Here is a 10,261-nt window from a genome sequence, read left to right as displayed (position 1 = left end):
CTGATGCGGATCGAACGGTTACAAAATCGTAGGCTCCTGTTGCAACATTCCGTCCGTCTGGATTTTAGCTTTTACCTTTTATTTAATTATTATTACTATTTTTCCCATATAAAATGCATATACACACATGTACCAAACATCCGCGTCTCAGAATGCACCTATTATATCACGCGTTTCCTCCTGTATATATCTCCCGCGCAACCGATCCCACGCACCGCAGGCACACACGCCGAACCATCACAATTCTCATTCCTTAAACTCTGGCTTCGCCTTTAGCCTTTCTCTGACTCTCTTCGGCATGGGGAACTTCGCGTCCTGCACGCTGGCCATGTTCCCCGGGGCGGCCAAGGACGTCAGGATTGTGCTCCCCGATGGCGGCCTGAGGCTGGTCAGGCCCCCGGCGACGGCGGCGGAGGTGATGCTCGAGGCGCCGGGCCATTTCCTGGCCGACGCGCGCGCGCTGCAGGCGGGGCGCCGGATCGTGGCGCTTGCGGCTGACGAGGACCTCGAACTCGGGGGAGTCTACGCCGCCTTCCCCATGAAGCGGCTTGGCTCGAAGGCCGTGCCCGCCGACGTTTTCGCCAGCGAGGCTCATGCCCGGAGGCCCGCTTCGGCCAAGGTGTCGGACATCGTCGTGGCGTCGCCAGGGGTGGCTTCCGTTGCCGCCGAGGAGGACATCCCACCGGTCAGGACGCCGCGGTTGGATGAGATGGCCGTGGACAACGAGGCAGCTGCGGCAGAGATCGGAGAGCTCAATCAACGGATAAGCGGCGGTCGCTTGTCGAGGCGGCGGCCCACGTTGGAGACTATACACGAGGAGAGCTACGCCGCACTAGCATGCTAATGTTACAAGTCAATTAGCCACTTAACAAACTGAGAGATGGCAAAGGCATTCTCTCTGTTTTCCTTTATTTTTGATCATGTGTAAAATTTGCCTCCTCTTTTTTCATGTATTTTTTGAGCGATGAAAGGGCAATTGAACACAAAAAAGGTGGACAAATGATTAATGTATCAAGGAGATCCTACAATGCGAACGAAGCTGTTGTTGGATGGTTAGAGGTACTGTGATATCCCCAGCCCACCAGGGTTCAAATCCTTGTGCTCGCATTTATTCCTGAATTTATTTTAGGATTTCCGGCGACGTGCATTCAGTGCGAGGAGACGTTCCCGTCGACGAGGTGTCTATGATGACTTCGTAAATTTCAAGATGATATGCCGGCTCAGTCTTTCGAAGGTGCTCATAGGAATAGGATGTGCGTGTGTGTGTTCATAGGGTGAGTGTATGCGCGTGTATATGAGCGCTTGTATCTGTATGATGTTAAAAAAAGATCCTACAATTTTTTAATCAACGAGTCATGGAGATCGAGCAATTCTCACTTACCCACGTGACGCGCCTCGCCGCCTCCGCAACCATCCGATCTCTCCCCCGTGTCGTGTGCCCCAGCCGTTCACAGCATGGCTCGTTATTGCGTTTGGAGCTTTGTAACATGAGCCGTGTTGCGCTCCATCGAACCATTTTCTACGGTTCATATAAAAAGGATGTTTTCATTACGTGATATATGTTACAACCGCTTTTGTTATTGTCGCTGTCATTTGCAACATGGTCTGAGGGACACGCATCATACACGTGAGGTGATGAACAGCGCGCCAAAATATCACACGGTTGAGCGCCAGCCTTTTGTTATTAGTACTAGTTGACCCGTTGCGCCAAATGGCGCAGAGACCTGCTGAAGACATGTTGTCGATGAAAATAGTTTCATGCTGCAAGAACCTTCAACTAAATCATGCTATTTTGTAAACATGTTTATTACGTTGTTAAATAATAGTATGGGAAAAGGAAAATTTTGCATGATATGAATATGTGCAGTTTGAAAATATGGCCACTATAATGAGAGAGTAAAGTTGGCATGAATGTATTTTTAGCAAGTTTGAAAACATGGTTATCATGATGAGAAACCTGGTCATGCATATATTTCCTGCAAAAAAAGAGAGGAAAAGATAAGAAACATAAGAAAAAACATGTCTTTGTTGTGCATATAGGGAGATATAGGGATCGGGAGGTATTAGAATAGCCCATATATTATTTAGCCCAGCCCACGTAGAGCGAGGTCCGTGACCCATGAGGAGCTGAATATGAAGCGGCAGGGGGCGGAGCCAGCGAAGACTGTCTATCCCCTTCCTTCCTTTCTCGGTTCCTCAGCTGGGTGACAGAGGCGTTTTGTCAGCCGCGACCGGTGCGATTTCTTACCTCTTTGGATTTCAAATTTGTCTGCATGCATGGATTTACTTTCCATCTATCTCGATTCTGCATCTTCCCTCTCTTTTGTGGCGATTCCCATCCCTTTTGGCTCTTTTTCTAGGCATTATAGATCCCGTGCTGCGATCCTTTCTGTTTAGGTATGCACTCATATGGAAGTAAATTTATGGTTATTTATAAGCTGCCATTGTTTTGATTGAGAATCGATGGTGTCGTAGGTCAGTGCGATGGTTGAGCATGAGGGGATCTCGAACTGAGCCTGTGTATATCAGTTCTAATGGAAGCGCCGACAGTGGCTCTGATGAATACTCAGAGCAGCTCAGATGGATCCGATGATAGCTCCTCTTATGAAGGAGCGTCCATGAGCTCCGATGGAGTGGTGTACATGAGCTCTGATGGATGGCGGAACATAGGAGTCGTTCTCGATGGGACATCCCGAATGACCGCACGAGGGAATTCTACTATACTTCGTGCATCTATGGTTGTTGATCCAGCGGAGCCTACCCAAAGATTCAGACCAGATTGTAGGAAGTGGGTGATACGTTTTTGTATTTCTATGAGAAGAAATACGGCACCCTAATATCTTCATCTTGATGTACTCAATCCATTCAAATTCCATAATTCCAATGCTATAATCCCTATATTAAGATGAAGTAAGAAAGCATCAGCTCTTTCAACCCGGGGCCCCCTCTAGGGAACTGTTTGAGTTTTAGCATCAACCCCATTTCCTTTTGATCATATTACGCTTGACTCACTGCAAAACATTTTGCTTTCTGAGCCACGCTCGTACGTGGTTTACACTCCTTGCCTTTCAGGGCTGGCAGCCCTTCGGGTGGCATCAGTTGCCAAACAGAGAGATCAGTTGTAATCAAAACACCAAGGATTGACCAAATCACAACATCGAAATTGCGGTCGTTTTTCATATATACATGGAGTGGGAGGTCATAGCATTGCTGAAGCGGACTAAAATTCAGGAGAACGGATGAGAACAAAAATGATGTAAAGTCAACTCTGAGTTTAAAGTGCATAAGTAGTATTTCAGTAGAGCTGTATCAGAATGCACAAAGGCTTAGTAACCGCAATACTAATTTACTCAAGGAAGAGTTGTACAATTTACTCAAGTAAGAGCTGCTCGATTTCGTCGTCGGACCAAACTGTAATAGGATGGTGGGAATTATATGTTGATGCGTACACATCTTCACAACTACTCCCTCCGTTCCTAAATATAAGTCTTTGGAGACATTCCGCTATGGACCACATACGGAGTAAAATGAATGAACTACACTCTAAAATACATCTATATACATCCATATGTAGTTCATAGTGAAATCTCTACAAAGACTTATATTTAGGAACGGAGGGAGTATAACTCTATGTAACAATGCACAAAGGAGTAGCAGCTGAAATATTAATTTCCTCAAGGAAGAACTGGTCAATTCTGTCATCCGATAAAATTGTAATAGGATCGTGCAAATTCTGTAAACCTTGAACGGGGTGCATAGTACCTTCCAAAGACTATTAACATCAAGATGTAACAAGGCGAGAGAAAAATGATTGTAACTATCTTTTCCTTGTTCAAACATTTGAGAAAGCTTAGAGAATCCACTTTGCTGCCTTTTCCTCCAATGTTATATTTTCCTTCTTTTACCTGCAAAAATGAAGTATGTTCCACATTTTGTTTGGCAAAACAAACTGGCAAAATTAGTGTTGTTACCAACAGACTTACATATTGCAAGAGGGATTCTGGAAGTATTTAGGCTAACTAAATTCATGAAAGACCCGGTATAAGACTCGTTTCAGCCCTCACGGTGCATCTCGAAGCCCTGCAATCGAAACTGAAACATCACTCTGCACTGAAATCTCTAAACACCAGTTCATCTAACTAATCAAGCAAGTAGCAGTCCTGCACTGAAACGCCTAAACACCAGTTCAGTTATCCATATTATACACATCTCTGCTACTACAAAATCTGAAAAATGAGAAACTGGACCCTCAGCGACACTGTCCAACGCACACCTGGAACCTTGAACCAAGTAAGGAAAGAAGCAAAGCACTTTGTTTTCTAGATTCCATAAAAAACACTCAAGGATGGTGTAGCTAAGCAGAACAACAAATATAATATTTTAAAACGATACCCACAGAATAACTTGGCATAGGATAAGATCTTGCATGAGAAGCTGGTTTTAGAGAGAGAGAGAGAGAGAGAGAGAGAGAGAGAGAGAGGTCTATGGCTAACACAACGTTGAGTGAATAAATAAAGATCAGCTATCCAATTTTAGAGCCATGTGTGCGCTAATAAAAAACGCAAGAGGTTTCACCTTATTCTTTTCTGTTGACTGAACCGACCTTGAGTTTTCTTGATTGAGAATATTTCATTAACTCTCTTTTTTGCAAATATATTTCATTAACTCAAAATCCAATGCTCTCTTTTCCTTCTTCTATACCTGCAAAAATGAAGCATGTTATACACTTTGTTTGGTTGAACAAGTTGGCAAACTTGGTGTTGTTACCTACAAATCACAAGATGTATTCTGGAAGTATTCTTGCTTGAACTGCTCTAGTAAATTGCCTATTGTCTATCACTACCAACAATACTATCAGTCATTAAGTTACTTCATCCCATTATAATTGAACAAAATAAGGATAAATATGCACATCGAGTTGTCTCTTTCTTTTCTCAAACAAACAACACCAGGATCATCATCAGTAAGAAGTGCACAACAACATGCCTCAGTTGATAAATAATGAAGCAGTAATCAGAATATATAAAATGGGAATAAAGATAAATGGCAGAAATCATCCATCAACAGAGCTAAAACAAGAGGGGAGTGACAGAAGTATGCTAGATTGACAATAAAAATATAGGAATCCATAAGCCTGGACACTACTGTATTAAAAGAAAAGGACAAAAAAGTATAAAAATGGTTAATATGCTAATTTTTCGCCATAAGAACAAGAAAGGTGTAACATGAGCAAGGATTTACATTAACGTAAACACTATACAGCTCTAAAAATAATTTTGGCAGACTTTCAGTGTCCAACTATAGGCGTACTTGTTTTCCTCTACAGAGAAGAAAATTAGATAGCAAGCTTTCGGTGTCCAACCCCTGTTACCAAGTGAAGTAAACTTTTGTCGTCCAGGTTGGTTGTTAAGTTAATAATGAGAAACTTTCAAGCAAGGCTTAGAAACATGCTTAATTCTGAGAAAAAATGTAGGAGATGACACCTACTCCCTCCGTTCCAAATTACTTGTCTTCGATTTATCGAGATACGGATGTATCTAGCACTAAAATGAGTCTAGATACATCCGTATCTAGACAAATCTAAGACAAGTAATTCAGAACGGAGGGAGTACCTTTCAAGAAAAAAAATGTGAGATGATGATTCCCGATCTCACTGAGTTTGTGCAAGCTGTATAGAAAAATTCCACATAAAACTTGTAGTCAAGTAGTTGCAGCTAGAATATTAAATGAGAAGACACTGAGTTTTTTTCATTATTTGTTACAGTACTGCAGCTAATCACCCTAGAAGGTCTTTCTACAGTAGGTTAAACAAAATTCAGGTCGACGCTGAAACATCCACAATAAGAATCTCGCTATCAGAATATGCTTTTGGACGAAGAGCACAAGACCAGATTGCCAATGTTGAATTTATCAAATTCCTAGCTTATAGCGGCAGGGACGTCATTAGATTCACGTAAAACAGCTTTGGCTTCTACCTGTTTGATCAAACAGAGTAAATCATGTCACTATCAGGATCGGATTATATGCAACCAGAGAGTTAGGCGAGCAAATCACCTAGCCAGATTTATGTTAAGTGATCACACAGTATCAATATATAGCAGCGCTATGTAGAAAGTGCATCTTAATTATACAAGGCAGATTCATATACTATTTAGTAATGGTGCACTTACAGTATGGCCATCTGAAGTACACTCAATGAAATCCCATTTGGTTTTGATGTTCCTAGTTGTATCAAAGAGGGCCATAAGCTTTTGCACAGAGATAGGCAAGTATATATAGTACCTCACATTAATCCATGATTTGTTTACATGCATGTCAACACACACCCTTTTTCACATCAAGTCCCAATTTGTTTAAACAAATATAGGAAAAAAACTATGCAGACCAAGATTTACTTGGTATTAGAACAAATCGCACAGATCCAATCTTTGCTCAATGAAAACTAAGGAAGAACTCTATAACTATCCAACTCTGCATTGATCATTGCATGATATCAATATTTCTCCTTTACAGAATTATATTTCGACAACCACGCAAGCTCTGAACGTTGTTCTTGATTAAAAGGGCAAAGGAGAAACAAATGGAATAAGTCTCACCGTCACTACTCAGTTTCCACCCAATTTTTTATCCGAACAATATCCATTGCATCCACGCTTACCTCCCTCCTCTCCTGGAGCTCCAGCCCATAGCAATCCACAGTTTTCGAGAGAGCAGATAAAGGGTGAGACAATACTCCAACAACAATTTCTTAACAACTTAAGTGCCATTTATTTATTATTATATAAAATTACATTGTAAAGTATCTACCGCTATATTGCTCTTGACTGAGTACTCGTGTTCACTGACACCTTCTATTGCTAATTTTTTATGCGTTATCACTCGTCAGGATTCAGAGTTCATAGGAAGAAATGCAAGTGATTATTTTTAAGTGGTTGGCTGACATATTGGCCTAGCATAGATCAAGCAATCCCATAACCACCTTAGTATCAAGACTAACTTGTGCATTAATCTCAGCATTACTCTGTTTTAGAAGGGAAATGCTTTCATCAAGTGAAGCTTGTTGTCCAGCCTGATACATAGGAGAGCTACAGTTTCAGTTAGTAATCGAGCACAACATAGGAGAAACAAATCAAGTCATTCAATGAAAAGAACCTTGAAGCCCTGCTCTTTGGGGCTATGGACGCCATGCCGAGCGCTCGCAGGAGACATGGATCGCACCACCACAATGCCCTTGGCACCTAGGATTTTAACACCTGGGAATATATAAAGAAGAATCAGAACAAAGGTGAATCTATTCTGAACTCAAGGACACCAAAGTGTGACAAAATAAAGGGGAAGCACCAATCCTCCACAAGAAATGGTGCCGATAGGTAGAACATATTCCTTTTCATGTACTATGGTGGAAGAATTGCAGAAGAAATCAGGCTCACCTATTTTGGAAGTGTCTGACTGCTCTAGGGACATGAAGCCACAATATTTCCAACCACTCATAACCAAAACAATATGCCCTGTCTTCAGTTTTAGACTTCCAGTCACCGGAAACTGTATGGGCCAAAATTAATCTTCAGAGAACAGAGGAAATACTAAATAAGCAAGAGGATAATCCCTGGAAATGCAATACACGTTGCAAAACAGTCAAGATCATCCGTAAAAATATGAAAAAATACACATCTTACACTTCTGCTTGCACTCCTCGACAGCCTGCTCCTTCTCCCTGTCATCTGTAAAAATATGAAAAAAAATACACATCTTACCCACAATTTGCTGAACTGGTATGTTAAACTGCAAATTACAACAGCTACATTACGCAGCATCCATCGTGAAGGGATTAACATAATAATGCCATAATTAACATCATAAGGTATAACGGATAAATATAAAATCTTCCTTGTCAAGAGTATTCAAGTTATATATCATCACCATCCACAAGTAATTTCTTGAGATTCAAAATCAAATGTTTTTACATCTCCAATCTTATAATATACATAGTTAAATAAACCAATAAGGTTGAGATACAAATAAATGTGAGTTTTTCCCGTATATGACCGAACGTTAACTTGGAAACTAAAATTTTCACTATGGAGTTTTATGGCAGAACAATTAAATTTCCCGAGGAACCTAAACCAATCCCCCAAATGATGATATGATCATGCAAACAATCAGTCAACCGTATTACTCTCCAAACAACGCAAACTAAGTATAAGTTTATTAAACAGATAACTACATAGACATGCATCAGACATAGTAGATCATAGGCACACACACGATTTATCTATAGGATCAGATCGCCATGAGAACAATAAGAAAGAAAGGAAAATTCTGACAAAATGTAAACAAAGATTCTGCACATAGACAGGCTGACCACACCAATGCATCATCTTGTAGAATCTAAGGATATAGAGATTCTACACACAGGCATGCTGACCACACGAATGCATCATCTCGTAGAATCTAAAGATAGATTCTGCATACAGGCAAGCTATCCACACCAACACATTCACCCATAGATTTTTCAGCAAAAAGAGAAGCATAGCATCCATCCGAAAATCCTAGAAAGTAAGTGACTTTAGATGCATGACGAACGTACAACAGCAACCATGCAAATAAGCATATTTTATCCACTGGCATGAGCCAAATTCTGAATCAGCTAGACAATGGAAGATCTGAACAAATGTACAGCAGCCTGCCAACCCAATCAGCGTGTGTAGCAGCAGCTCGATGACATTTACAAATTAGAGATCAATCTAGGTCTTCATTTAAGTTCACATTGAAGCAGACCATAAACCAATGATATAAGAAAAGCAACCTGAACTTGGTGGCATGTGAAAAAGACAACAAATAATCAATGGGTCAGATGAAATGAGATCAAAATACTGCCCCATTTGCTGCCTTGATGCCTCATTTCAAATCTGCAATGACTGTATGATCATTAATTTCCCCCATCCTCATAACTGAATATCTCTTGTATCTCTATGTCACTGGACTGACTACCTGGCTAGGACAACAACAAAACCAACATGTCAGCAGAAAGCAAGTAACAATGTCAGTATATAACAAAGCATAACCTCATAGAAGATACAAGCATCATACAAATATATATACCAAAGCATTAACATCAGGCCAGCAGCAGCCCAACACCCAGCGACAAAGCACCAACAGCAACCCAGCAAGCACGCACACAACAATCAAGAACACACGCACGCAGCAAGGCATCAGTAAGCACGCACACATGACACACGCAGCAAGCAAGGCAGGACAATAGAGAGCCCGAGTAGAGACGGTGGGTCACGGTGACGACCTGCACACCTCATTTGGAGTACGGAGAGGAGGGAGAAGCCTACCTCAGCAGGTGTCGTTCGTCCAGGGCACGGACTGGCGCAAGAAGACTGCAGCGCAAAAATCTTCCCTGGGGTCGCCCACCGGAGGTGGGGCTCGATTGGCTGGCCATGGACACTCTCATCCCATCTTCGTGGCCGGTTTGGTGAAGAGAGAGTAGACGAGGCGAGTGAGGCCAGCAACAGATACGGTAGCGCAAAATCCTCCCTGGGGTCGCGCACCCGAGGTGCGACTCGATTGGCTGGCCACAACCTTTCTCGTCTCATCTCCATGGCCGGGTTGGTGAAGACGGAGTAGGTGAGGCTAGTGAGGCCAGCGACGATGAATGGCACCTAGACGGGCGACGCCGCCTCAACGATGGTCGGCCTGCTCCTTCACCCTGTTGCCAGCCTCCTTCCTCTTCCCTTGCTTGTCCTCGTCGCGCGCCTACCCTGCTCCTTCACCCCACTACCAGGCTCGCCTAACCAGCACCCGATCTGGAACCAGGCGCCGCCGACGGCTGACGAAGAAAAAAAGGAAGCCGTGGTTAGAGGGGGTGGCGTGGTGGAGGAGGAGTGGCAGGTGGCAGCGAGGCTCCTAGGGCGGGCCATGGTGATGAGCGAGGAGGGGATATGGAGGAGGGAGAGGCTGTAGAGATCGAGGGGAAAGGAGCTAGGGTTTGTGTGGCGGCTGGTGTTGCAGCGGGCGAGCCGAGGATTGGGATCGGAGCGCTAGCGCGGATTGGGCAAAAGCCTCTTGTACGCCCGAATGACCAACCCAGCCAGTAAACGTGCGGCATGAGCCCACTCGTCATTGAACATCCAGAATGACCGTGAGGTGAAAAGGGGTTAACTGCAGGTGAAGATCCAACAGCTCATACCCTTCAGATGGCTCAATCCGACGGCCGATGAAGGCCCAATCGGGGGAGCCTCCTGGAGGTGAGTTG

The 10,261-nt window shown here is 43.1% G+C and overlaps 2 protein-coding genes across 19 annotated transcripts; one reads left to right on the top strand and one right to left on the bottom strand.

Annotated features, from left to right (window-relative positions):
• The first annotated feature begins 225 nt into the window (after nucleotides 1–225).
• Nucleotides 226–1,125, top strand: LOC119281441. The gene has a single exon (XM_037561957.1). The coding sequence runs from the start codon at nucleotides 299–301 to the stop codon at nucleotides 842–844; it is 546 nt and encodes a 181-aa protein (XP_037417854.1). The 5' UTR covers nucleotides 226–298; the 3' UTR covers nucleotides 845–1,125.
• Nucleotides 1,126–3,639: 2,514 nt separating this feature from the next.
• LOC119276732 lies at nucleotides 3,640–10,041 on the bottom strand. Of its 18 annotated transcripts, XM_037557872.1 has the most exons (11): nucleotides 9,342–10,041; nucleotides 8,588–8,991; nucleotides 7,677–7,721; nucleotides 7,431–7,542; nucleotides 7,153–7,253; nucleotides 7,021–7,069; nucleotides 6,171–6,222; nucleotides 5,613–5,668; nucleotides 4,576–4,701; nucleotides 3,984–4,080; nucleotides 3,640–3,905 (listed from the first exon to the last, which is right to left on the bottom strand). In XM_037557872.1, exons 2-9 carry the CDS (start codon nucleotides 8,609–8,611, stop codon nucleotides 4,667–4,669), a joined length of 474 nt encoding a protein of 157 aa, XP_037413769.1. In that variant the 5' UTR covers nucleotides 8,612–8,991; nucleotides 9,342–10,041; the 3' UTR covers nucleotides 3,640–3,905; nucleotides 3,984–4,080; nucleotides 4,576–4,666. The 18 variants fall into 18 exon arrangements, 4 of the variants coding, with proteins under 4 accessions (XP_037413769.1, XP_037413767.1, XP_037413768.1 ...); XM_037557870.1 differs by having other exon boundaries at nucleotides 7,677–8,995; XM_037557871.1 differs by having other exon boundaries at nucleotides 3,984–4,092; nucleotides 7,677–8,991.
• Nucleotides 10,042–10,261: the final 220 nt, after the last annotated feature.

The sequence above is a fragment of the Triticum dicoccoides genome, chromosome 3B (assembly GCF_002162155.2).
Source record: "Triticum dicoccoides isolate Atlit2015 ecotype Zavitan chromosome 3B, WEW_v2.0, whole genome shotgun sequence".
Taxonomy (NCBI): domain Eukaryota; kingdom Viridiplantae; phylum Streptophyta; class Magnoliopsida; order Poales; family Poaceae; genus Triticum; species Triticum dicoccoides.
This window is presented reverse-complemented; position numbering and strand designations above follow the sequence as displayed.

Bases quoted from the DNA above. Each gene is read 5' to 3' on its own strand.
- LOC119281441 (XM_037561957.1), top strand. From the start codon at position 299: ATGGGGAACTTCGCGTCCTGCACGCTGGCCATGTTCCCCGGGGCGGCC.
- LOC119276732 (XM_037557870.1), bottom strand. From the start codon at position 7,835: ATGTTAATCCCTTCACGATGGATGCTGCGTAATGTAGCTGTTGTAATT. The intron at 7,254-7,430 runs GTGAGCCTGATT...ATATATTCCCAG, and splicing joins GTCAGACACTTCCAAAATAG to GTGTTAAAATCCTAGGTGCC. The intron at 4,702-5,612 runs GTACTCCCTCCG...TCATTTTTGCAG, and splicing joins CACATTTTTTTTCTTGAAAG to GTATAGAAGAAGGAAAAGAG.